At 45.2% G+C, this 25,532-nt stretch overlaps 1 protein-coding gene across 2 annotated transcripts in view; it reads right to left on the bottom strand.

Moving 5' to 3' along the window:
* Positions 1-25,532, bottom strand: part of LOC132909437 (protein O-mannosyl-transferase TMTC2-like) — a 172,448-nt gene that overhangs the window by 40,006 nt on the left and 106,910 nt on the right. For both annotated transcript variants that reach the window (XM_060964289.1, XM_060964288.1), the window contains exon 6: positions 10,404-10,489. In XM_060964289.1, coding sequence (XP_060820272.1) covers positions 10,404-10,489 — 86 coding nt within the window. The remainder of the gene's footprint in view (positions 1-10,403; positions 10,490-25,532) is intronic.

The following is a 25,532-nucleotide window of genomic DNA, read 5'->3' on the forward strand; positions in this document are numbered from 1 at the left end:
AAAGGACGAGTTGTTTCCGACGTGTGTAGAGAGAGTCCTATGGATCTTGATCGACCGCGCTATTAAGTTATTGCGCGGTAATTCATCTAATTTTACTGTGATCGATGTTTGAAGCCAACATACCGGGGAACGACGTCGGCGGGAAAATTACGCCGGAAAGTTGTCGCGGCGAGCAATTAATCACGCTCAGATTTCGAGCGATTGTCGTCGCGCGATCGGCGCGTAAAGCCGAATCGTATTTTTTCGTCAATGAAGGGGAACAGCGAAATACGAGTCTGTTAAACGAATGATAAATTTTTCGCTAAGTTTCATTTTACTTTTACAGTTGTACGTTTACCGTTCGCATCATCGACTTGATTAGTCATTTCATTCGCGTTAGATTTGTCGAAAGTGACGCGATCAGGAGCTTCCTCTGATGGTTGTTCTTTATGGATTATTTTCTTTTCGTTTGGAAATGTTTTAATGAGAACTTTTCCCCATACAATGAATGATTAAGTAAATAAATAAATTTTATACGCGTTTGATCTGCCGAAAGAGACGCCAACAGGGACATTTCGAATTTTATTCGCAAGTTCTCTACTCGATGCGTTTCATTGCTCGTACAACTATGACTTTCCGTTTACCTATACTACTTGGCCAGGTCTACTTATGCGACTACCTGTACTACTCGTAGTCTGATCGTACCTTCCACGCGGTTGGCGATATATTGACTTACTCCAGTAGTCAAAGTTGCATGAACGTGTTCTTATCGAGCTCACCGGATGTTCGATCGTTCGAACTAATATTAAACGACGCTGTGTTACATCGTAAAGTGTCGTTATCTCCCTACCTTCGTTCCTCGTCTTCAGCTTAAAATTCCACTGCACACAAATACACACACACACATACATATGTATACTCGTGCCGCTTAACTTCTATACATTTTGAACTCTAATCCGCAGTGGAGCGTCGAAAGGGAAAGTTCAAGGTAGACTGTACGTGATGGCACGTGTACGTACTAAAGTTAACGGATTTATCTTTACTCGAGAAAAGTTTACGTAAAACGAACGATAAATAAATTAAAAAGCGTATAGCATAAAATATAAATATGTTTGTTTCCAAGTAAATACTGTGATCTAAATAGCAAACATTCGGTGGAGTATCTTGCATGCGTTAATCTCATCGTCCTTAACGTTTAGAGGGCCCTCGTCCGTAATTAATTCAATTAACGGCACAGACGACAGCCAAGGCTATCGTGTCTACGGGTGTAACTGGCGTACACGCGTGCAGAGTAATGTGCTACAGGAAGGGACGAGGAATTTGTAATAACGATACCGGTTTTCCGAACGACTGGTTAATCCAGTCACATCTCGCGTGCATAGACCATGGTCATTATTCCTAATGGATTACCGTTCTTGCTTGCCGTTCGATAGTTAAGAGGTAGTAATTAACACCTATCAGCTGTATTCTCTCACCTCACGAATACACCGTATCGTCCCTTGTTTCTACGTTCCAGGATACGTTTCACCCTTGAAATCGAGCTTTCGGGCTTGCTCGAAGTGTATCAGATACGCTATCCCATACACGTTCGGGTAATCATTAATCATTGCCTAGTAGAGAGTGTTTGATGACACTTAACAGTTGTTTATTGTTTCAGGAAATGACATTACCGTGGTTAGAAGCACAGTTCTGTTTGTACAGATCTTGTAAGTAACTGCACGCAGTGTATTTCTCTATAAAATCGGTTTGCTCGCCATAGTTTGAACATTTGAACATAAATTCCATTTATGGTAATTGAGATGGAATTTCCAAAGAGACTGATCACACTTGTTATGGTAATAGATATTTGAACAGAAGTTATTAATGGTTAAAACGGCGGCAGAATTTTGTTAAGGTCGCGGGGACCTCGTTTTCTCTCCGACCACGTACGGTCTTATTCCATTTCTAACAAACGATGTTCTCCAGGGATCGAAGTTCGTCAATTTAATTGTCGTTGTTCGGTAAGACCGTGAGGCGAACTTGGAACACCAGAAAGATCCTCTCGTTTCATTCGCGGAGAACCGATGACTGTGTACAGACGCGAAGCGACGGCCGGGTGTACACTTCACGAGTGCTCGCCGACACGTCTGTTTGCTCGTCGGTTCTCCAGCTTCCCTGCTGGAAGTTGGTTGCTTTAATTGAGTCACTTGTGTATCGCGCAAGGCGTTTTACGTACGCAGCCAAACGGGTAGTCTGGAAAGTTTCTGTCGCAGTAAGTCTTCGGCCCGAGGCGTTTCCTGCTACGAGACATCGTAGTTCAAAGGGAATCGGGGCCTTCAGGTGTTACCGCTTTTTTCCCCTCTCTCCTTCTTACTCCTGTCCCTCTTTCGTCCACATAGCTTCGAACAAACTTTCCTTCCTTTAAAACGTTCCTTGGCGCTTCAACGTTGGCCGAACTTCGTTTCACTTTTCCAGTCGAGATTCAAGTTTCATTTTGGGTCCTCTATCGATAGTTTGTTTAGAAAGAAAAAAACCGGTGCTAGTTTAAAGGGAAATTTACTTGAGAATATGTTGGCGAAGGTCTAAAGATGGACTATCGAGAATATCCTCCAAGTTGTCTGTTTCTTTCTCGTTCGAAACACGATAGCACAATATTTTCTCGTTTCAAGCGCGCGTTAACCAGACACACCGACCATGTACAAGGTAAAAGTGGCAGTACTCGTGTAAGAGGATCGATCTCGAGACCAGGCGCCGGTGCTTTATTAATAATGCACGTTATTAGCGCGATGTCGCGGCTTTTTACCCCCCAAACACTTGGCGGCCACTTGAAGCGTTTGTCCCTCTCGAGAGGGATGGAGGCGATTATCCATGAAAGTGCTCGAGCCATATTAGCCGATTACGTGGTGCACGCTTCACGGTTAAGCAGCCTTCACGTACACGTAACGATTTCAACGCGGCCGTAGCGTTTAATTGTGGCGCTCCGCTCGGGAAGCTCCTCCGGGCAGAAAGACTCTTTCTTCTTTTTTACTTTTTCCCTTTTCCTTTTTTACTTTCCTTTTTTTTTTCGCTTCGAATTTTTCCGCACAGGAGGCGCGAAAATTACTACAAAGGGCTCTCGACGTCGTTCCTTTTGTCCCTTGCCACCCTTCTTCTCCATCCCACCATCCCCGTCTCCTCACCGCTCCGCCAACGTCGTCAACGTTGGCCGTGGACGCTCTCCATTCTCTTAGACCGGCAACAATCGAAAGTCGCTCCACTTCTCGCGAGCAATTTAAAGCTCGGATTATAATTAAAAGTAGCTGAAAAGGCCACTTGTTTCATTGGCCTCGTGGGTCTACTTTCGTTTACGTTAGAGCACGGCAAAGGTCAATACTTCGCTCATTTCATCCGATGAAATTACCAGCGAAGTTACATTTTCTACCTTCCGTATGCGTTGGTTCCCGTGTCCTTCTTCCTTTCTCTCTCTCTCTCTCTCTCAATTTCTTTCTCTTTTTATCGCGATGTACCGTTCCAGTAGAACAGTGAATCGTAATTCGACACCTACACTCTCGCCTTTCCACGACTGATTTATCCTCTCGCATCGTTCTCTCACGTTGCTCCCTTTTACAACCTCCACGCTGCGGAACACGTGTTTATTTCTATCTCTTAGAAATCACGGCATCAAACGATCCTATAGTAATATAACCTTGCTAGAACGAATAACAACGAGCGCTTACTTGGGCATAAAACAAAAGTACACAGACCATTCTGCCGGGCCACGCCAGTTTCTTCTTCCTTCGCGCGTTTATATTCACCGCTGTTTCTTGCATTTGCCTTTGCCAATATTGATCGAATCAATGTTTACTCGGTGTTTATCAGCTGCCACACCAAGCGAATTGATACGCTCCGACGCATCAATACGATCAAATTGAGAATTTCCTTGGCAAGTCAAGAGGCCACTAGAAATCCCGCCGTTTACCATTTCTTCGTTCGTTCCTTAGTCCCTCGAAGAAGGAACGTTTTACAGTACGCGTCGAAGTTCCGTGCGAATCTGATCAAATCCCGAGCTTGCTTGCGTACAAAAGATGAGATCGCAGACAATTTAGCGTGTACTAAATGTGTATATTCAAATGCGTAACTCGCGCGCGAATCTCACAGCAGTTGGCGAATCCTGTATTCTCTGTATTCCGTGTCAGACTCGAAACTTTCTTGTTCACCATTTCCGTAATATTCTCGAACTTCGGAGAATCGAGCGCGACATGGGCCTGTCTTTGGAAATTGTCGGGACTCGTTCGAGTTCGAGGCTTCCTGGATTCATTGGTACATTCGATAACAAGCACGTCAATGGAGCGCGAAAAGAACGTCGAAATCGATGGCACGTTCTATGATATCTCTCGGACGAGAATGTAGAAAGTGTTGCTGTAGGTCACGAAGGGATCGTCGTTGTTAGAAATATGGAATTTTTAATATAGCATACCTTGGTGAATCTAGGGAGCAGATTTTAAATATAAATATTTGTGGTTACAGATTGGATTATATTTTCATTTTGAACATGTCACTTTAGCGATCGATATATAAATAATTGCCTGGTCTAATTTAATAAATAATTACATTCCGTCAAACTCTGTTTAATATGTAAATGTCAAACATCAATCAAGTGCGACCTACAAATTAACTTGATACTTCTCAGTTTCAAACGCCAGTCACGTTATTTCCCATTACACGATACACCCGCATACGTAAATACATCGTTTGCTCTGTTTAATGTTTATTTAGTTTAAAGATGGAATGGCATTATTCCCTTGACGTAAAAAGACGTCTGGGATACATCATTTGTTTGTTATGTTATTGTAAACATTGACATCTGTAAATTTCATTTTGTTTGTACGTAAAAGGATTAAATGTTCGTAAACAATTTGCAAGCATAATTACCTCAAAAATATTTTATTGGCAATTAGGCAAAACCTACGATAAATCTGGACAATCAAATCGCGAACAACACGTGATTAATAATTACAGTTCTGTCGATAAATTATATTTGCGTGGTACAATTCAAAGAAGAGGACGTATATTCCTTCCTCCATAATTGAACTACCAAAATGATGTACCTTCACAAACTGCATCAATCAAGCCACACAACATCACCTCTAGGTGAACGCAGATCGGTCAATAGCAATATCAATATTTATAAAAGACACAGCACACAGGCAAACCAACAGAATTCAACCAGAAATCATTCCGAATATATCAGAACTCAATTGTTATGCGAATCAAAATTCAATGAATTATAATTTACGCAAAAAAAAGAAGTATTTATCTGTTTGATATTTCTATCAAAAGTATATATTATTTTGCATTTAAAAGATTGTTACACAAACAATTTTTACTTTGCGTCATTCTACAATCTACACTCTTTGCAGCCTAAACGTCGAATTAGAACGAATTTTTCCATTCGAATATCTCACAAAGGACGCCACCGTGAACGCAAAACATTTTTTACTAAAAAAGAAGAAAAAATGGGGATAGGAAGAAAATAGGAAAAATGCAAAAAGAGGAGAAAACGAAAGGGGGGACAAAGGTATATACGCCGATAGCGTCGATAAAAACAGCGCGCAGGTAACGAAGTTTACGGATGTCTCTTTGCAGACCTGGCTGAAAATTCAAACTTTCCATATCGTCTGGCTAGAAGGCGGGTGTCGCGCTCAACAAATTTTACGACGCCGATAAAATTACTCCGGCTAAAGCGGCTGAACGGAAGATCGGTTAAATTACGTTCGCCAACTTCGCGAAACTTTTAATACACATCCTGTAGACGCGAGGCTTTTATAACGCGGCATCGTTCGATCGTTTTGCCAGAGTAGTCTCGATCCTTGGCTATTTATCTCACCTTTGCTCGTCCACTCTGGCCACCGTTTGTCCTTTATCTACTATTTTTTTCCATTCACCTCTCTTTCACTACTCTTTTTCTTTTTATCCTCTCCCTCTCTGCCACGAGATCGAGAGAATTTATTTCGCGGACTCGCGAGACCAAAGAAAAAAAAAAAAGTTTAACGAACCTTACGGGTCAGAAGCTGATAACGCCCCGTATTATCTCGAATACGGAAGTTTCGACGTCCCGGCAGAAACCGTCCCCGCGGATGCAAATTCGATTACGACGCGATGAGTTAGCCAGCTGCGAGTGAAGAACCGATGATTCTCCACGACAACGTATCGCTCACTGTTTCTTTATATTTGAATAACAATTGAAAATCGCTGACGTGATGCTCGAGATGGTATTTCGTTCCACAAGATCAGCTATACAGAATACGTGTTTTACACAGCATCGGGTATTATGTTAAATATTGACGATTACCTGAACAGTTAATTGGTAATTACGCAAATAACAACGCCTATTATGTGTTTTACGCCTTTATTGCTCGTTGATTTATCCACGTACTGTGTAACCGTATTACATTGTTTGGTTTAAAGAAGCGCGATAATGGAACCGGTATTTCGAATTATTAATTGCGGCTGTTACATTCGTTCGTTTCTCTCCATTCTTTTCTCAAACCGTGTGAAAATTCACGGAGATGGAAATCTGGATCGAGAGTTACACCTGTAGCAAACGGGTCACCGATAAACATTATAAATCACACACCACCGAGATACGAATCTCGTCAGCTGTTGATCTACCTGTAAACAGGTTAATGCTGATCACTAACGCTCTAACAACGAACTACCAACTTGACCTTACAATGGCGAAACACGAGTCAGCATTTTCAAGCTCGATCATGTTGAGAACGCGTAGTTTGCTAAAACATCCTTTCGTGTGTTCTACTCTCTGCGCCATGATCGACGTAACTAGGCAAGCTAATTACAAAGTATATTATACTTGTATAAATCACGGTCGTTTTTGAAACTCGTGAACTTGAATCTCGAAGGAAAGTTAGAATCTCTGGTCGTCGTAAGAGCTTCGAGGTGGTTCGATATTCGTGGCTGAGCGTTGAATCACAATGATAACGCACGAACGACGCCAAGCAAGTGACCGGAACCAGGCGAACAAGTGGACAGGGATCGAGCAAATTAGTTGCTGGACGAAGATGAAATCTGACGAGCGAGCGCGGTACGATGTTCTTGCAGGTCCGCTTTATACGCTTGCCAACTAGTCCGCTTATGGATGCAAATGCGTTTCGAGGAAGTGCCGGGCGGACAGTGAAATGCTGTCTCTTCTCGGGGCCCGTGCTTTCCGCACAACCCCGGCATATTTTGCTCCATGGAATCGTATTATAATCGTTCTGCGAAAATTCACCGTGTAAACAGCATTGATAAAGCAGCTTTTTCCTCGCGTAAAAGTACTGCATGGCTGGATATAATTCGCGCCCGCTCTTATTTCTCTCGTTTGAAAGTGACGTGAAAAACCGAGCTGCCCGCTGTATTCGTTTCGTTTTTAACGAGACGAGTGGTGCTACAATTTATACGGAAAACTAGTTACGTTGAAACGAACCGATGTTTCGAAACTTTCGAGACGGGAAAAAAAGAGGGTAGAAGGATCAAATCGGGGGTAGACCAGACAACTGAAGACCATCGTTCTGAATAATAACGGAGAAATTATTTCGCAAATATATTTATTTTAGCTAGGTGAACGCGGTCTGATTGAATTTCCAAGTTGTACGAAGCCCGTCGCCTCGAGAGGCCAAGTGTTTCCGATAGAACAACCGGTTGATTAAACGATTCAAGCCATCCTCGTGCGCGCGCTCTCTCTCTCTCTCTCTCTTTCTTTCTCTCTCTTATACCGAGAAGCTCGTTGTTTTACGAACAAAGTTGAAATGCCTTCGAAATAACTCTGACTAAACACTTAAAATCGATCTTCCCAGAGCTTCGGTGCCATCTCGCTTTTTTTATATCCTTTATAGAACGATGGAACGATGCCGTCTATCCGGCTCTGATAGACTAAATTTAGACGAAGTTACGCGAAATCTATTCTTATCTTTATACGTTTCTACAATCGTACGATGCTTTATTTGAAAATTTATAACTGTATCCGATCCATAATTCAACTTTGAAAGCAATAAATATCCTAAATTTGTAAAATAACTTACGTCGATTCGAACGAACAAATAAAAAGTAAAACTCGAGAAAAGTTAGTAATTACAATCAAATTAATTACGTCGTTTTATACACGATATAATTGAATGAATATCTGCACAAAGGAATTTATATTTTATGCAAATGCTATTGGAAAAGCGTTCGTAGTCTGAATTGAAACTCTATTGTTGGTCACTGATGACCTACACGATGTTTAACGCAGTAATTTATACTTGATAGTTATTAAATTCGTTTAGTCGTATATTAAATCTTTAAACGGAGAAAATGGCAACGGTATCGCGAGGTTAGCGTGGCGTAATCGTTAACGAGCAAGAGACGAGCGTCGGAGCGAGTCGACACGAAGGAATACGGTGGAGCCGGTAGGACGCAATAATAAATAGCCGGGCAAGTGGAAAGCGTAAAATAAGATCAATATCGCGGCAGGCCGGAGCATTTGCTCGGTAATGAACCATTCCCAGGACGGTCGAAGTAAATCGTCGTACGTGGATCGTACGGTCCACGTGACAAACGACGGCCGTTCTGTTCTTTTCCGACCCCGCGCCACCGTTTCCAGCCCGCCTCGCTCTCCTGGGCAAAAGGTGGCTCGTTAAGGAACCGAACTGGTCCCCCGATTCTCTGCTGCGGTTACGCCTACCGCGTGTACGTGGATTTTGTGCTAGAACCGAGGCAAAAAATCGTCGCTGATTACGCGGATATTGTTTTCCAACGGAGCAAAGCGAGAATCCAGTGGATCCTATGATACGAGGAATTCCTGACTTTCAGGGATTAACCAGCGAAATGAGAAAACGATTCGCGAGTTCTTTATTTTGTAGATAAATCATTGGTTCAGACTGTATCTCAAAATCACGCGATGGCTTACGTTTAAAAGATCGTCGCGAGGTTTCTAGTTTGTTCGACCACATTGTCGTGAAAGTATTCGTTGGTTTAGAGAGCAGTGTTGATATTTTCAGAAGGTATTTCTGCCGGGTTTAATGTCGTATCAGCAAGAGAAGTCGTACAACGGAAACCGCAAGCCGCTGCGAAATAAATAGGAATAATATTTACGTAGCCGAGGATACGTGGACGAAAGCCGGTGACTCTGGACCGCGATTTAACCGGAAACAGTATATCGGCGAGCTACGAGGTAAATATCTCTCACCGGAGTATACGGCAAACACCGTTAGCTCCGACCCACGTTTTTTTTCCCTCTCCAACCGCCTTGAAACGTATCCTCTTTCTCTCCATCGTGAAATTTTCGTCGACATTCTTCAGCACGCGCGATTACGCGCCTAAAGAAGAACAAATACGAGATTTTTCGATGGAGTTTCGATCGTGACGTCCCATGGAGCTTACCGTCGGGGTTGACGGTCAACTTTCCCTGGGGGAATGCGCGACACGTTCCCAGAGGGTGTTAACAGGAAAGCCAGTGACAGTTTCACCCATCGTACAAAAGATCTTGTGCATTGTGCATCCTAATGAACGTAGCTATATCTCCTAGTTATGTCTTGCTGGAATACTTTCAGTAGCACGAGTAAATAACGTAGTCGACTAGACGGTGTTTTGTTAATCTCGAAGAACAGTATATGTTGAAGTGATCGCCACTTCTAAGAAAACTCTACATCCGGTCTTCGGTTTTCTCAAGCGCTGAGGTCATCGATAGCGCATAGACAAAAGAATGCGTCGATGACAGACCATAAGCGGTACACGTGCGACGTTGGTTTCGGGGGTTCTTTTAGTCTCAGGGTAACATTGCTAGCGTGAGGATCTGGACCAGCTTACATTGTATTCCACACTTTGTACTTTAATATTCACAATATATATATACTTACAATACCTTACAATTTACCCACGCTTTTCTTTAATTCCACATAGACCGAATAACCTTAACAGTATACAATAATTGTCTTTTGGTAGATTGATCGCTTTGAAACAAAGAATCAGATGACTAGAGACTTCGGTAGGCTACATGTTATTACTACGAGATATGTATTTAGCGTAACAACCGTTCGACGAGAAGAACTCTTGTTAAACATGTATTTAGCGAACAAGTTCTCACTCAATGTACAGTGCTTCATAGGGTTCTTTCGCGGCTTGAATAAAGTGAAACGCGAAGGGTCGTTCTATTTTTCACGCGAGAATTGCCGCTTCAGTGCCCTAATGAACTGCGATAACTTGCGACCGAGGTTCATTAATGGTGCACGCTGGCTGCGTCAAACTATATTTCGCCAATTCGAGGCTCGGAACATTAACATCAATTTCCAACCTTGCGTACCTTCCGATGGGTATAGGGAGGGCTCGAGGGGAACACGCCCGTGGAAAAAATCGAGAAACTCGAGAATTCCATTGGAAACTCGATCGTTTCTTGTTGCAAAGGTTACTCGAGAAATAATGGAAATACTTACGAGCTAACGAAGGCCGGAAATGGATCGCTCGCTGATAACTCAAAATCGCCTCCTCGTAATTCTTCCTGCCTTGCTGCAGTATTCCCCTGGAACAGACCGGCAGAAACGATCGATTAGTGTATGCAATCTCTGCTTAATATTGGAGTAGGAATTTTCGAAGATTCAAGTATTTATTTTAACACGTTTACAAGGTTTGTTGGTGGAACCAACCGGTCTAGTGCTATGCGATCGAATCGGGATCGCAACGTGCCCGAGTGCTCTCCATCGATAACAATCTCGGACGAGGAACGATTAATCATCGTTCGAACAATGCCACTCTCAGAAACGATAAAAATATTACTTGTCAACCGATGACTTATCGTGCAGAGGTCGAACGGTGTAACGAGCGTACGGGAAACGAACGAGGGTTGGGACGGGGAGGGTGCCAATAAACGAACTTTATAACGCCTACACACGGGCCCACGTGCCATCGTGGCACATATTTTAGGGAAAAATTCATTTTAACGCGTCGGTGATTAATCTTGCCTCGAACGTTGTCACTCTACGAGCGATGAAAATATCACTTGTCAGTGTGAAGGCCTTGGGTGAAGGGAGGGTGTTGGGAAACGGGGTGATTTACCGGGCTGAGTTACCGGTAGGCGTCATACTTTTATCGCTAATAATTTTCCTCGAGTTGCACATTAAAATCGAATCTGCCAGAGTTTGAGAAAGCGAAAGAGGAAAGAGAAAAGGGTGGCGGAGAGACGTGTAGGGATGATATCTTAAAAGTTATTATGTTTGCATCGCGCGTTCTATTATTTCTCTTATTCCACGTTAAAGGCGTGGAGAACCGAGTGATTTGCGAAGGTTTCTCGATCGATCGATCACGCCAATCGAGCATATCGGCTTGACGTTAGAAGCTTAAAAAAAGGTTGAGTTGGATGAAGAAAAGCACACGTGCGTGCCCCACGATGGATCGATAATCCATGGCTTTATAATCGGCAATCGTCGACGGTTAATCCTTTCGCGTGTGGAATATTTTATTAAGGTTGTCTCGTCCATTTACGGAAACCATGTTCGACTAGCATTCGTCGAGTTGGTGAATGTAACACCTACGAAAAGCAACGGTCGATATTAAAATTTCAGGCTGGTCACGCTAACAATCGCCACCGTTTCGTCGCCATTTTATCATCGGTCAGGCAGTGGGGGAGAAACATATCGAGGATCGTGATCGAGAGCTTTCGCGTTGCTGTTTCGCGCCGAAGCTTCGTTATTTTAACCGAATATAAAAATCCGGTTCGCGTTGTTTCAATTTGTTCCAGTTCGTCGTGAAAAACTTATACTAATGACACGCTTTGTGAACGTTCGAGCGACTGGGAAAAAAGAAAGAGAAAGCAAGGGGAGAAAGCAAGGGAAGGGAAACGAAGACGAACGTGGTCGGTGGATGAGAAAAAGAGGAAGATATTTTCTTTCCAGTCAGGCGAACCGGCCTGAACCAGAAGAGTTTTCCTGTTCGTTAACGAGACGCTACTCCACGTTCGTTAACTTTCAAGATGAATATTCGCGCAATATATAATGGACTCCTTCTCTCTAGCGCCACCTATTACCGCTTTCCACCCCTCTCCGGATTTTTATTCTTTCTCTCCTCATAACAATCCCTCTCGTTTGTACCAATTTGCAATCGTCCGCGATATTTCCCGCGATTTATTATTCCAACCTAGTCTCGGTTAACGGGTACACGCTATTAAAACCGTTTCTCCGCCGCTTCTTTACCGCGGAACGACCGTTTTAAAAGACACTCCTCTTTGCTCGGAGTTTCCTTCCGAGACTTAACGATACTCTCACTCGACGAACGATCCCTACTCGACAGTTCTAATCGTGGTTGTTTCTCGTTAGATTTACCAATACGCAACAAGGGAACACGTGTCCCAGACAATAACAATTGCGCCGAGAGGCCACCCATTGTTTCGCTTTATTCCTGTAAATCTGTTTCAACGAACGGTCAACCAGTTTCAACGATTCGTACGAGGACGCTTCCAATCGCGCTTATTTCGAGTGGTTTACGCGACGACGAGGGTGAACGGCCGGTGGCGCGAAGGGTCGTGGATAAACGACCGCGCTAGCCCCGCTCGATTGTTAAAATAAATACATTGTTCAGGCATTGTTCGGTCCTTCGCTCTATTATTTGCAGCGTCGTCTATGTAACGAGCGACCACGGGGACCAGGTATGTAACGACATTTCGCAACAAGCGTGTACACAGTACACGCGCGGCTTTGTGCCATTGCTAGGACTCGATGACAAAGCGAGCTTCGAATATTCCTGCCGTTCCAGTTCCAACCTTTAGCTCGTTGAAAATTTTATCCAAACCCTATATAGATACGTGAGACGCCTGGCCGTTGGGGCGTGAGAAGAGAGATAGGAATGCCAGTTGCAAGCAACGAAAGCCAGAAGATTCTGAAAGACGAATTGAAAATACGAGAATGAAAAAAAAATAAAGAAGATTAGATAATAAGAAAGAAAGCCCGTGGATGGAAGGTGGTGGCGTTTTGTCGGTCGATGCAAAATATTATCTGTTCGTTTAGGTGTTGCGCCAATAAAATAGGGACGGCCATAAAGCTCAACATAACGCGCAAACGATAAACGAGCCGCGGGTACGAGCAAACATCGTATCCAATAAAATATGGTTGCGACTTTGAAACAGAAAACGTTCGCGTGCCTGTAGCGTTTACAGGAAACATCGGTGCCTGCGTAACTCGATGAAAATATTCCGACGATTGTGCTTTCATAGACAAAGGGGGACACCTTCCAGTGAGAAATACAAAGAATAAACGATTGATCAACTTGTGAATTGTGGAAGAGATGGCGTTGAATGGAACGGACCGTATAACATATTCGATTATTTCCTTCATTTATTTCCCCCTTCGAGTAACTTCAAGTAATCGCTCTGTCCCCGATCAAGCTGGACGAATCACTAAATTGATGTCTGTTGTTTGCAATTCGAAGAGTCAAGCATAAATTCGGCCGACAGTATCGTCGTTGTTTGCCTCTTGTCGGTTAATTTATTACTATACAAGGTGATTCTTTGAAAGAGTTGACAGCCGCTAATGCGATTACTCGACGGACTGAAAGTTTGATCGGGGACGAAAACATCGTGTGTACAGGGACGAAATGGATCCGACGAAACCGCCCTGTTTCCATAGACAGAGGGGCCGATATACATAATCGTCGATAGCAGTTCGGTTAATCGTCGATTGGGAAACGGGTTACGCCGAGCGATAAACCGACCGGGCTTATGGATTTCAGGGACATCGTTATTCGTTAATGACTCGGATTACGTCGAGAGGGATGAATAAAAATCTCAATAAAATTGCAGCCACAGGGGGGTTTTATCGCGTTAACGAGTCTGTCTAGCGACGCATCGATACTACTGCCAGGAATCTCAAAGCTGAATGGCAGCCGATAACTCGTACGTCCACGTCGCATTGTTCGCTACGAATATCTGATATATCTATAATTATCGCTGCCGGATATTGCGCAGAGCGTTCGATAATGACGATGCCGGTAATATGTGTTCGGTAATAAGCTCTTGCGGTATTGAAATTACTGTACCCTTGATATTCGATTTTATTCTCGAACACTTTCTCGGAACAACCATGTGAAACGCTCCGAGCTGGCGATACTTCTGTGCGATAATATCGAGCTTGAAGATTTTATAGATTTTTAAAGAGCGATTCAAAGGCTGAGTTATTTACGATTAAAATTTTTCAAACATATATGTTGAGGTTTATTATGGATAAATTGTAAGGTAGAAAATATAGCAGTGTTACCCTATGACTGAAAACCCTGAAACCAACGTCGTCTATCCACTATTTATGGTTTGCTTTCGACGCAGTCTTTTGTCTATACGCTGTCGATGGCTTCAGTGCTTGAGAACACTAAAAGACGAGATGTAGAGTTTTCTTAGAAGTGACGACCACTGCAACAATATATATTCCAGGCTCGAAGATTCTATAAATTTTCAAAGCAGGGTTGAAAGTGTAAATTGTTTGCAGCCAATATTTTTGAAACATATTCCACGTGATATTACAGTTGCTTGCTGTTCTACGATAGATATACTTCTAACGCTTTTAAGGCCTTCGATATATAAAAATATTAATCTCTATTTCTACAATATCTTCCATGAATTATAAACCTGTTATCGATTTCCACGAAGAGAACTCGAAATAAACTGCTGCTTCCGGAAAGAAGACTCGTCGTACAAAAGTCCTTCGTGACAGACGATCAACGACATCCATGAAAAGATAAATTTCCTTCAGAATTGCTTCATTTAATTTTGGAAGCCTTACCCAGTTACTGTTTCCTCTCTATGAAACGTCCTTCCAGTATATTGCAGGATCGCTGCCGACAACCATGTACGGAGGTAAGGTTAACGATGTGCGATATCCCGCGTCGGCAAGCGTTGCAAGAAAAGCGACGAATCGGTCGTGAGTCCCATGTAATTCGATCGAAGGCTGTCCTTCGCCTATCGAGCGAGAAAATCAATTTGGTCGATCGGCAGCCGGCCATTCATAGGAGATGGCGCCGCGGTGATGACCGTCATCGCCATTGTCGTTTGCCAGCACCAGCGGCGTCAGCCTCGCCATCGCTGTCACCGTTGCTTCATCGAGCACGAGGGGCTATTGTCGTCGACGTCCTCTTCTCGACATCGTTGCGGTGGTATCGGCGGTCGTTGGCTGTGTTCGACCGGTAACATCGGCTCCATCGTTCCCGATGGATTCACCGAAAGGCTCCCATGGCCGTTGTTCCTTTCATCTTTGTGCCTGCTCGTTACGTTGCTGGTATTACGCCGAGAGATTGACGGCTCGCGAAGGGAAACCGGCTACCGCCGTGTTCGTTCGATAATTGGATCTTTCCATCGTAGTAACGCCGCTTCCGAAACGTAACGACCCACGATTTACGGCCATCCTCGTGTTTTAACGATCGACCGTTCGAGAGGCAAGAAGAGCGACTCCAGATGCGTTCGAATGGAAATTGTGGGGCTTCTGTCAGGGGAATACGCTGACGTATACACATAGATAATAGGGGGAGAGGTTCGCGTTACAGTCTGCGTGGAATCAATTGGGACAGAGAGTATGACAGGGAACCCTTGGTCGTAATCGTTTAGAGACTACTTCCCTCCGTTTCTCGGAAATCGTCTCGCTCCGGGGATTTAATTCGATTCCGTGATCGCGATGGAACGCGTCGCTAATTCTAGTTCCAGGAGTTTGACCGGCGCGGCGCGCATAGCTGCAAAAAGTTTCGAGTGCGCGAAGCACGCGGGATTCGAGGAAGTCTGGAATCTGGCGGACACCGGAGAAAAACGGCTACGAGGATTGAGCGCGTCGAGCGAAAAAAAAAAACGGCGTGGATAAAGAGGAAGAAGCGATGCCGCGCCGGAGAGGCAAAAAGACACAAGAAGGATGGAGAAAGAGAAATCGTGGAAGATCTGCCCGCAAAATCCGACTGCAAAAAATAATAGAGAGAAAAAGTACGATAGAGAAACAGTAAGTGAGAAAGAGACGCGCGACGTCGAACTGGGAGACACGGGGAAGGTAAAATAGAGGAAGGACAAGGGAAGGACAGGGAAGGATTGCAATTGTGGCTGCGGTGCTCCGTAGAAACGCGATTCACGCTCGTCGGAACCGATCGATGCACCGAGTCGACCGACAGCTGCGGCTACAGCTGCAGGTGGAACCGAGGCAGCCAGTTCGACGGAGAAGCGACAGAGCTCTGTTGCGGCTCTCTTCGTTCGGATCGAAGCGACGGCGACGCATTAGCGCTCGTACAACGTTGCTTCCTGAGCGCTTCGCGATAATACCTCTCGCGAGCCTGTGCACTACGAGCTGATCATGGTTCTGTGTATATGAACGCATTCTACCGTTTCCCCGCGTCTGCATGGAAGCCAGACAGAGAGACATTTACAAAGAGGAAACCATGAACGCGAGGTGAATTCATGGCCAGCCGCGTTTGCCTCGAATAATGGCCAATGGGACGCTGTACGCGCAGAAAGATTCAGTTCGCGCAATGTGCACCCAACGATATGACGTTTATCGTTTATCGTCGTGGTCTCGCCGCGCTGCACACACTTCACGACTCTGCGAACGACCAGTTACGCTTCATCGAGTTTCCCACCGCAGGAGTCGCGCCGCGTTTCCACGACGTGTACGCGATTCTTTTGTCAGCGACATCGGCTGGCTACAATCGTGAAAAAAGTCCGGCGAAATCGATAGAAAGCGTCGATGACGATCGACGGCCGAGCCCTGCGCGAACGAGCGGTCGTTCTATAAATTTCTGATTATCGCGCGTGACCGAGTTTCGCGTCTCATCCTCGCGAAGGTGAAAATATCCACTCCGGTTAACCGTGGCAAGGGAGAATAAAACGAGGCGAAACATCGTTCGTAGAACGGCGTATAGGTTCGCGAATCGCGATGTTCGTGCAGCATCGATCGACGTCGAGTCGACGCTCTCACCGATGGATCGATCGATACACCGCACCACGGCGATCGAGTCGAATCAACCGCTTTTTTCCACCCCGTTCCTGACCGTTTGCCGCTGTTTACGGCTTATAAACGTTCCTCGATCGGCCGAGAGAGCTCTCGAGAGCGATGCCGCGAGAGTCTCGTATCGGCACGTCCACTGCGAAACGTGTAAATGACAGCTGTAACGAATGGCCTGATTAATTTGTTCCACGGACGATGATCGATCCTGGCTCAAGTTTTTCATTCCACGGCCGGTTTTCCACTGGGAACGCTTTTCCACCGTACCGTCTGGCTGCTCGCGAGAAACTCTGCGACGCGACGCTTTCGAATTTTACGATCGGCAGGAACGTGTGGCCTTGCTGCCCGGTTAACTCAAGTTCCCCCAGCCTCTTGAACGCGGGAAGCTTGCCAACGACTCGCCACGCAGGGACCAGCTGCTTTTCTACCCGTAGAGGACCTCGTATTCTCCTGGAAAAACCGTCCAATCATGTGGACGTATCGCTGTACGTATTCTTCGAGGGCCATCGTTTCTTATCGAATTCGTATCGTTTCTTTTTTCGTATGATTCGCCTTTGCCTCGCCATCCAGAGAATCCTAAATTGTCCGTATTCAAAACGGCCAATAACTGCTGCGAATACTCGTTTTTATTGGTCTAGGTATTACCGATTTGCTTCCATACATATATGTATGACGGGAGCTACGTCCAGTCGTAGAACGTTTTTACTTCTCGAGAAGAATTCACCGTGGCGTGGATAGCCCGCCGCAGACCACGAAATTTATTTTATACGCGACCCTCCGCTGCATTTTCTTCTACGGCGAACGAAAAACGGATTATTCTTGACTATGGAATATTTATCGAAATCGCTTCGCGTATATTCTTTACCATGATCCTAATTGTTCGAGACAGAAAAATTATAGAAAATCGTTAGCCATTTTTCAAACAAAGCAGCTAATTTTATAACATGCGACTCCTCCATCTGGTTAATCCAGGACGCGACGTGTTTCCCAAGCGTCGTTCATAGCCTCGCGCGATGTAATCCTATTAGAAAGCGCTGGAAACGCTTATGTTTCCCGAGCAAACAATTAATGCGCGCATAAGCTTTCTTGGGCTTAGGAAAAAATTCGTCGACGTATCCGACGATTCGTGGAAAATCGACGCGAGTGACATTCGTGATATATGGCGTAGAGCGAGCTGAAAGAGCGCTTGTTAAATCTTCCTTTTTCCAGCTTTACGCTTTTGTGATCCTCTCTTGTTTCTCTGCGATGGAGAAGAAATATCGCTAATCCTCACGTGACTTTGTATTTGGCGAGATAAATTGATTTTCTCGAATTCTTTGCATTTCTCCATGTAACGCGTACAGCGAGGTTGGATTATATGCATCGCCTAAGTTGCTTAAAATTCCATCTTGAATTTTCTTTCTATTTCCATTATTTAATGTCGCATCGACCGTTTGTGTGGATTACTAACGATATAAGAGTTACCATTAGTCTTCGGTATAGTGACGACAGCGTGAGAAAATATCCTGTACATTATGAACAACGAGAAAAGGATATGAAAAAGGAAAAAGTGATTCAAACAACTCTATACTAGGGTTAAATATCGAATTTGTGAAATTATAAGGCAAGTTATCCAGCTTGACTCGAGTAACACAACGAAGAAAATATCATCGATAACTATAAGGAAGTGGAGAAATGGAATGCGTTGAGTTGACTGCGTAATAAATTCTCATTATTACAGGCGCAAAGGTCTCCATGACTAGTGTTCATTAGGAGTTGGTTAGCGTTCCAAGCAAGAAACGCAGACCGTTTGAAATTAAATCAGTGATCGTGAGTGTTTTTTTTTTTTTTCGCTGAAGTACTCGCGTTTTCTCGCGCTCTTTCGCTCTTCGTATCTTCAGGGATATCGTATCGCGTCGTTTTGCGCGAAAGTGTCGTGGCCCATGGTCTCGCGATACGTCCCATTGCGTTCTAAAGAGTCGAGTCACGCGAACTTTATATATTATTCACATGACTGTGCTCGGTCATCGTGCACTTCTGTTTTTGCCCCAGTCTGTTCGCGTTTCTGTGCAACAATTGCCTCGCAATTTTCGTCTCGTGCCATTGCCTCTGCTTTTATTCAATTGCCGCTTGAAATTGCTTGAACGTCACTCACGAAACAATCTTCCGGTTTCCAGGAAAGAAAAACGGGAAGAAAAAGATCTGCGAAAGAGCGGAGGTCAAACAAGATAGACCGCGTATTTCTACGTATTTTTAAAGCCGCAAAGAATTCCACATCTGCTGGAATCTAGTTACCTCGATTCTCTTCTACCTATGTAGTAAAGTTTTCTCGCAGTGTCAAAACGCACGCGATCCTCGGAGCTGTTTGCAACGAGTAACCACCCATAGATAGAAAGATGACCCGGGGCACAGTGCCGTCAACGAGGACGAAAAAGTACGTCTGGCATAATCTTTCGGTTGAGAGGGAAGAAGAAAGCGAAGAAGAACGAGTGTGCCCATGGGGGACGAGTGTCGTCGATCTGGGAAATATATTCGACTGTTTTGAAGCGGTTAACGTACCTGCTTACTTTTATGCAATCTCCTGCCCCACCTCCGTGGGCTCGCCTCTTTCTTGTTTTCGCCGCTTATTGGCCAAGTTTTCAGACGGGAGTGTCGTATCGGGGGCGCCTCGGAGTTTACCGAGTTCCTCGTCGTTTGCAAAGTAAATCGTGCGCGTTTCAGAGCTCCCTCTACCCATTTCCACCCCCTATCCATCCTTTCTTTTCCCATCTCCACCCTTTTCTTTCTGCAGCCTCTATTGTTCGGTCGCGCGAAGCTTCTCCGTCGATTTCTCGCGTCGTTTCTCCTTTCCTCCGCCCTCTGACTGCGAGAGTCTCGTTTCGTTCGTGAAATCCGTCGCGCGATTGCGCCTCGCGAACGCCGGAACCACGCCAGGCCACGAGAGTCGTCGAGACACGGTTGGAAGATGCTCGAGATGCGAATATCTCATCGATGCATGCACGATCGTCGTTAAGTCGGATTCAATTTCGCTTCGGCCGGCCGAAACCGAATTGCCTGACCTGTCGCGTCGGTAGGAAAATTATGCTTCCCGCATGGCTGCTCTATCGTCGCCCGGTATTGTAACCCATTTCGTTACGCTCCGCACGATTCTTGGCGGCCGCTCGAGAAGTATCGTGAACTCGATGTTCGCAACTGGTACAGGTTGCTTGAAATTCGAGCAGTTTGAACGTAAACGATCAACGATTTGTAAAGACTGCTACGCGTATAGGGGAGGAATCGGTACAAATAAATAATCAAGTAAGATGAAAAGCGACGGTCCAACGTAAGAACGAAACGGAAAGAAACGATTATTGCATGTATTAATTATCTTTCGTCCAACATTTGTCGCGGGACCAAGCTATTCCCCGAATCACCCTTATTCCACTCACGTTCTCCACATCGTTTACACCGCGTTCTCGTGACACCGCCACGAACACACCAACGCGCAGACATAGTCCACGAAGTATGACCCAATTTCATTCGCGTGTTCGGACTCGAATTACCTTCCGACTCCCGACGGAATACCAGTTAATAACGACTTCGGCGTACGAACGAGGCGGTTGGAGAACAGTGGCTGGCAAGAAGGGGTGAGACCTCGTGGTGGATCGGTCCGACCAAAACGATGAACAAGGAACAGAGGAAAGTAGAGGGAGCGAGAACCTGACCGGTTGAAACCTATTATTCCACTCGGTTCGAACATACTACCTGGCATGAAAGGTAAAGAAGGAGAAAGAAAAGGGGTTAGGGAAGGAGTAAGCGGCACGGTGGGTTCGCGCTAATTTTACATCGCTTAAAATTTATAGACAGGATGTTAAGGCGCTTATTAAGGCAGCGCTCAAGCACACTCTAAGATTCCGTAAGTTTGCCTGCGAAGCTTCGCCGTAATAGCTCCTGGTCTCGAGGACCACTGCTACAAATTAGCGCTTTCTCCCTCCTTCTTCGCCTTTTTCCGCACACCGGAACACAGTTGCTTAAGGTTTCCTCGATCGAAGACGCGATAAGTTTTCTAATAAGACAGAACTTTTCGGCTGGTTCTTGCTCGCACCCTCTTTGGCCCAACGACAGGAGTTGCGAACTCATTAAACCAGCCTCTGGTAACCAGCGCGACTTTCAAATCGGTGTACGCTTTCCTTTATTCCCTTTTTCTTACCAACAAATTTTTTTGACTAAGTGAACGTTGACCAAGTTCTCGTGTGAAGAACGAAACGCGGCGCGTAAGGGTCGCGGTTCATGGATTGTTGGCTGTTGGAAATCGCGGCTGTCAGTGTCGCGTGGAATTTCAGCGACGCGTCGAAAAATTCCGGTGTCAAGCCACGACAGTAACCGGATGGGAAACAAGGGAAACCCGGTCCCGATTTCATTCGATTGCCCGCCACGTCGCGATCATCGCACTGTCGCGCGCGTGAACGCGCCGGACACGAGCTTAAATTCAATTTTTCCTCGCCCAGTAGAAGACAGGAACGAACTTTAAGTTTCCCTGTTATTCGATCGTACGTTACCAGTGAAATACTCCATCCAAGAATGAACTTGGCTACTTTGTTTTAATGAGATTGTGTTCAGTCGAATCACGCTGTTTAACTAAGATCGATGTTAAAAGGGGTGCGCCACGCAAAGAACACTTTGAACGAAATTTTACAGGAAATTATCTTATTGTTGCTGACTCTCGTTCAGCGTTCCGACAACGATGGTAATTCCGGGTTACCACGGTCCGGTAAACTACCCTTCGATCGGAACCTGAGGATATTCGATCAATGCGCAGCGCGGGGAACCATAGCGAAGGCAAAGGGGATGAATTTCGGCCCACTTCACGAAGAGGCCAATGCTTGTTATTGACGAATGAGATTAGGACAATAGACTGGTTTCTCCATTAATAGATCAACGACAAGCCAACCGTGTACTTAGCGCGCATAACGAACATTTATTCGACCGTCTTTCCTCGAAAACGTTCGACCAAGTCGCAACAGTTCTACACGTTTTTCCCTTAACTATCCCACGAAGCCTTTTACGAAAAATATCGGAAATCTAGCGGAACAGGAATGGAAAGAAAAGCGAGAAGATCGACTCTAGCAGGGAGAAAAGAATTGCTAGCCGATAGGGTGTTTGTGAAGGGGATGCGGCGGGGTGAAAATGGACGGTCGGAACGATTAGATTTGTCGCGGTGAACCAATTTAAATGGTTCCGGAATAGCGTGCGCAATTAGCGGCCACCGCTTAAATCCAGGCTACATTATACGATCGAGAGATAGGCGTTCGATTTATCTTGGGAGGGGCGCGCTCCAGCTTTCCTCCTCGATTATTTACCGATCGGAATATCCCGGCTATTTTTAATTAGCTCTTAATTACCAGCGCATAAATACGCGCCGCGGACCCGTTAATGCTGGCGCAGAGAGCCGCGGTTAATGAAACGTAAAATTCAGATAGTAAATTTAGCGAGGGTTGGCAAAGGGTTGGCGGTGGAATGAGTGAATGTACTAAAGAGTACTACGCCAGGTGAAAAGGGCGCATAGGTGGGAAGTAACAGCAGAGGCTTCGTTCTGCGATATCATTGCAACTCTCACGCATTAATTTCGCTACGTTCCGATAAGACACGCGTTACCTGTTGGCGGCGCGTAATTAAACCACGATTATCGTTATACCACGAGTACCGATGTCGAATCGTCACGAGAATGTTCAGGAGGATGTTTGTTCGGTATCGAGAGAGATAGCGCGGAGATAGAAGAGCTTTACGAAACGATCTGCCCGCGGTAATCTCGGAATTCAGCGGAGTTATCGATTCAGAGCCGCGCGTCAATCGTGAGTTAGATCGGCGAACGAGTGACGAGCGCGCTAGCCTGCGTTACACGCGTTCCACGCCTGGCCTGGCTGCGCCTATTAATTCAATTTCTGTCCCAATATCGCGATACAACGGACGGCATTCGCGAAATTTACGCGATCTCCTCTCCGCCCTGCCGTTTCGCGTTCCTATTAAAACAAATATCCGCGACTGCTCGATTCGACGAAAACGCGATTACGCCCTCGACACCGAGTCCATCATTCTGCGAATAAATGACTAGCCTCTATATACATACATCCGTGTTCTATTCATAAACGGATTAAGGTATGTTGCACTTTATGCTCTAACTTTATACGTGTTGGCCAATCCTCTGGCAAATTTTGGTCCTCGAAAGTTGTATGTGTATCATAAAATGGAATAATCGAGCGACAGCGACTGATAACGATAACACGATGTCTTTCTTCGCGCGATCATAACTAACAACATCCTGTCGATATTAGCAAAACCACTACCTCTCTACCGCTTAGTTTAATCAAGTTCGATATCTCTATGAGGAACAAACGTATCCATTTCTTCATGGAGCGCAGTTCCCGCGATAATCTCGCTTTTGATTCTCGGTTCCGGGTTTCCTGATTTGGGCTGGCTTTCTCTCTCTCTCTCTTTCTCTCTCTGTTGAGACTACAACAACGGCCGCGATACCATTGAACACGATCCTGGAATACTAATTAGCGATATGTGTCAATCCATGAAAACCGTATTGACCGGTGAACGATAGCGGTCGGTGGACAGCGTATGATTAGCCGAAACCGATTCTAAACCCGTCAACGGTTCGATGACGTTCCACGATAGCCCGCGACCTTCCGGCCGGAACGACCCTTTGAGCGTATCAACGCGATGACGCCGGGTATTGAATCGGGCGCCAGGCTGGCTGGTTCGCGTCCATTCGCATAGAACGCCTCCTCGATAGCCGCGTACGTGCGCGCGCGAGCTGGTTTCGTGACTGGTAGACGAACGCAAGCGTGTTCGTCCAGCGAGACAGATGCGGAAGGGACTGGTCCGGTGAACGCATTATCCCAGTAATATCTGATGCGACCAGACAAAGCTGCAAAGGGAATGGACGTCGCGATGTATCGGCGTAAACGACGGTTATTCGGCAAATGGTAAAATTGTATGCGGGCTGAGAATCCATCCTTTGGGGGCTTGGCCGAGCCAATTATCGATACGTACACTGGAAATTGTAAACAGGACGCAGAAGAATGTATATATTTAGCGTGAAATACGCGGAGAGCTACGCGGAGCGAAAGTTCTCTTAGGTAACTTAGACGGAAAGGGAATATTTCCCTTTTTCGTTCATCATCGCGCGAGATTATCTAGAACGGAAGAGGATCTAGCCATTGAGGTGGATAGGTCGTGATAGGTACTGCTGCTGGTGTATAGGTTTTGAGATTTTTATCTTCATCCGGGATAACTTCTTCTCATTTAGGAATCGTGAAGAAAAAAGCCAGACTACCAGTGCCGGGATTTGAACCTGGTCTTGAACGTCACCAACGGCGCTAGCCACTGCTCTATCATCGTCCGGTCATAGTTTGCTGTCGAATGCCGCTACACCACATTTCTCCGAATGTGAGTATTATAGGACAGTTTATTTCGATAAGCTGTGCTAATTATTCAGAAATGCAGGAATTCGTTTTTTCTTAATCAAACCTAGATATGTTAGATCTTTTGTACGTATTTAGATTTCGTTCTTTCTGAAAGAAATGTTTCAGTTGTTCCACTTTTGAAATACGTGTACGATATATAGAATCGGTTGCATTCAGTATCGTGTGCTCGCGTCCATGTTACATCGAGGATTACTTAGTTCCTCGAGTATTGCGTTCTCAATGCCTGACTTTTTTGTCCACCTTTAGGATCCATCTGTAACGACCACTTTGCTCTTAATTCATTTTAAGAGACTCTTCTGTAACTTCGCGCAAAAGAAAAAAGCGTCAGAAACGAGAAAGAAACGAATTGACAGGGTGGCTGGACGGTAGAGTGGGATGATAGAGAGGCTGATGAAAGGGTGGAAAGAGAACTGCGTACACGTTGCCGGTCGAAAAGGGGACGAATGGACGCGAGACTGGTGGAAGTGGAGCGAAGGGACGCTGCGTGTATAGTGACCGCAGCGAGGTTGAAAGACAGAGACAACGGAAGGGATTAGCGGAAGGATAAAGAGGCGTGTGTGTATAGCGGTAGGAGAACTGGTTGGGGATACCGATAAGCGACAGTAGAGAGGGTGTATGGTAGAGATGTGTGAATTGTAATCAAATCAGGGACGCGGAGAGAGACGAAGCGGAAGGTAGACAGGAAGATGGAGAGACCAAGCCCACGGTGCGTTTGGCCCATGTCGAACGTAGGGTAGAGAACACCACGGTCAGGGGTATTTGGTTTCGAGAAATAGTGTCTGTCTGGTTTCGCAGTGCCGAGGTTGTTTCTGGAACTTCATCCGGATGGAATGGAAATTACGAGTTTCGAAGGAGTGTTATTTCGAGAATGGAGTTGCTTGCTTCTGATTGAAATTCATACTCGATCAAATAAGCTTTTAACTAGTCCGTACTAGTAGGTAGATACTATAGATCTCGTAGTATCGGCGTTCTGGTATCTTTTACTGGAATAAGGGATGGAATTCATAACGTGGAGTATATAAAAGGGAAATGTTTCACCGAATAAGAGAAAAGAAGTAGTCCGCCGAAGAGAGTAAAGAAGTCGTAAGACGGGACCAGGAACCGTTCTTTCGAGAAACGAACGAAGGGATGGAAAGAAAATATGCGGAGAAAATCAAAGGAC

Source organism: Bombus pascuorum, chromosome 8 (genome assembly GCF_905332965.1).
Source record: "Bombus pascuorum chromosome 8, iyBomPasc1.1, whole genome shotgun sequence".
In the NCBI taxonomy this organism is placed as follows: Eukaryota; Metazoa; Arthropoda; class Insecta; order Hymenoptera; family Apidae; genus Bombus; species Bombus pascuorum.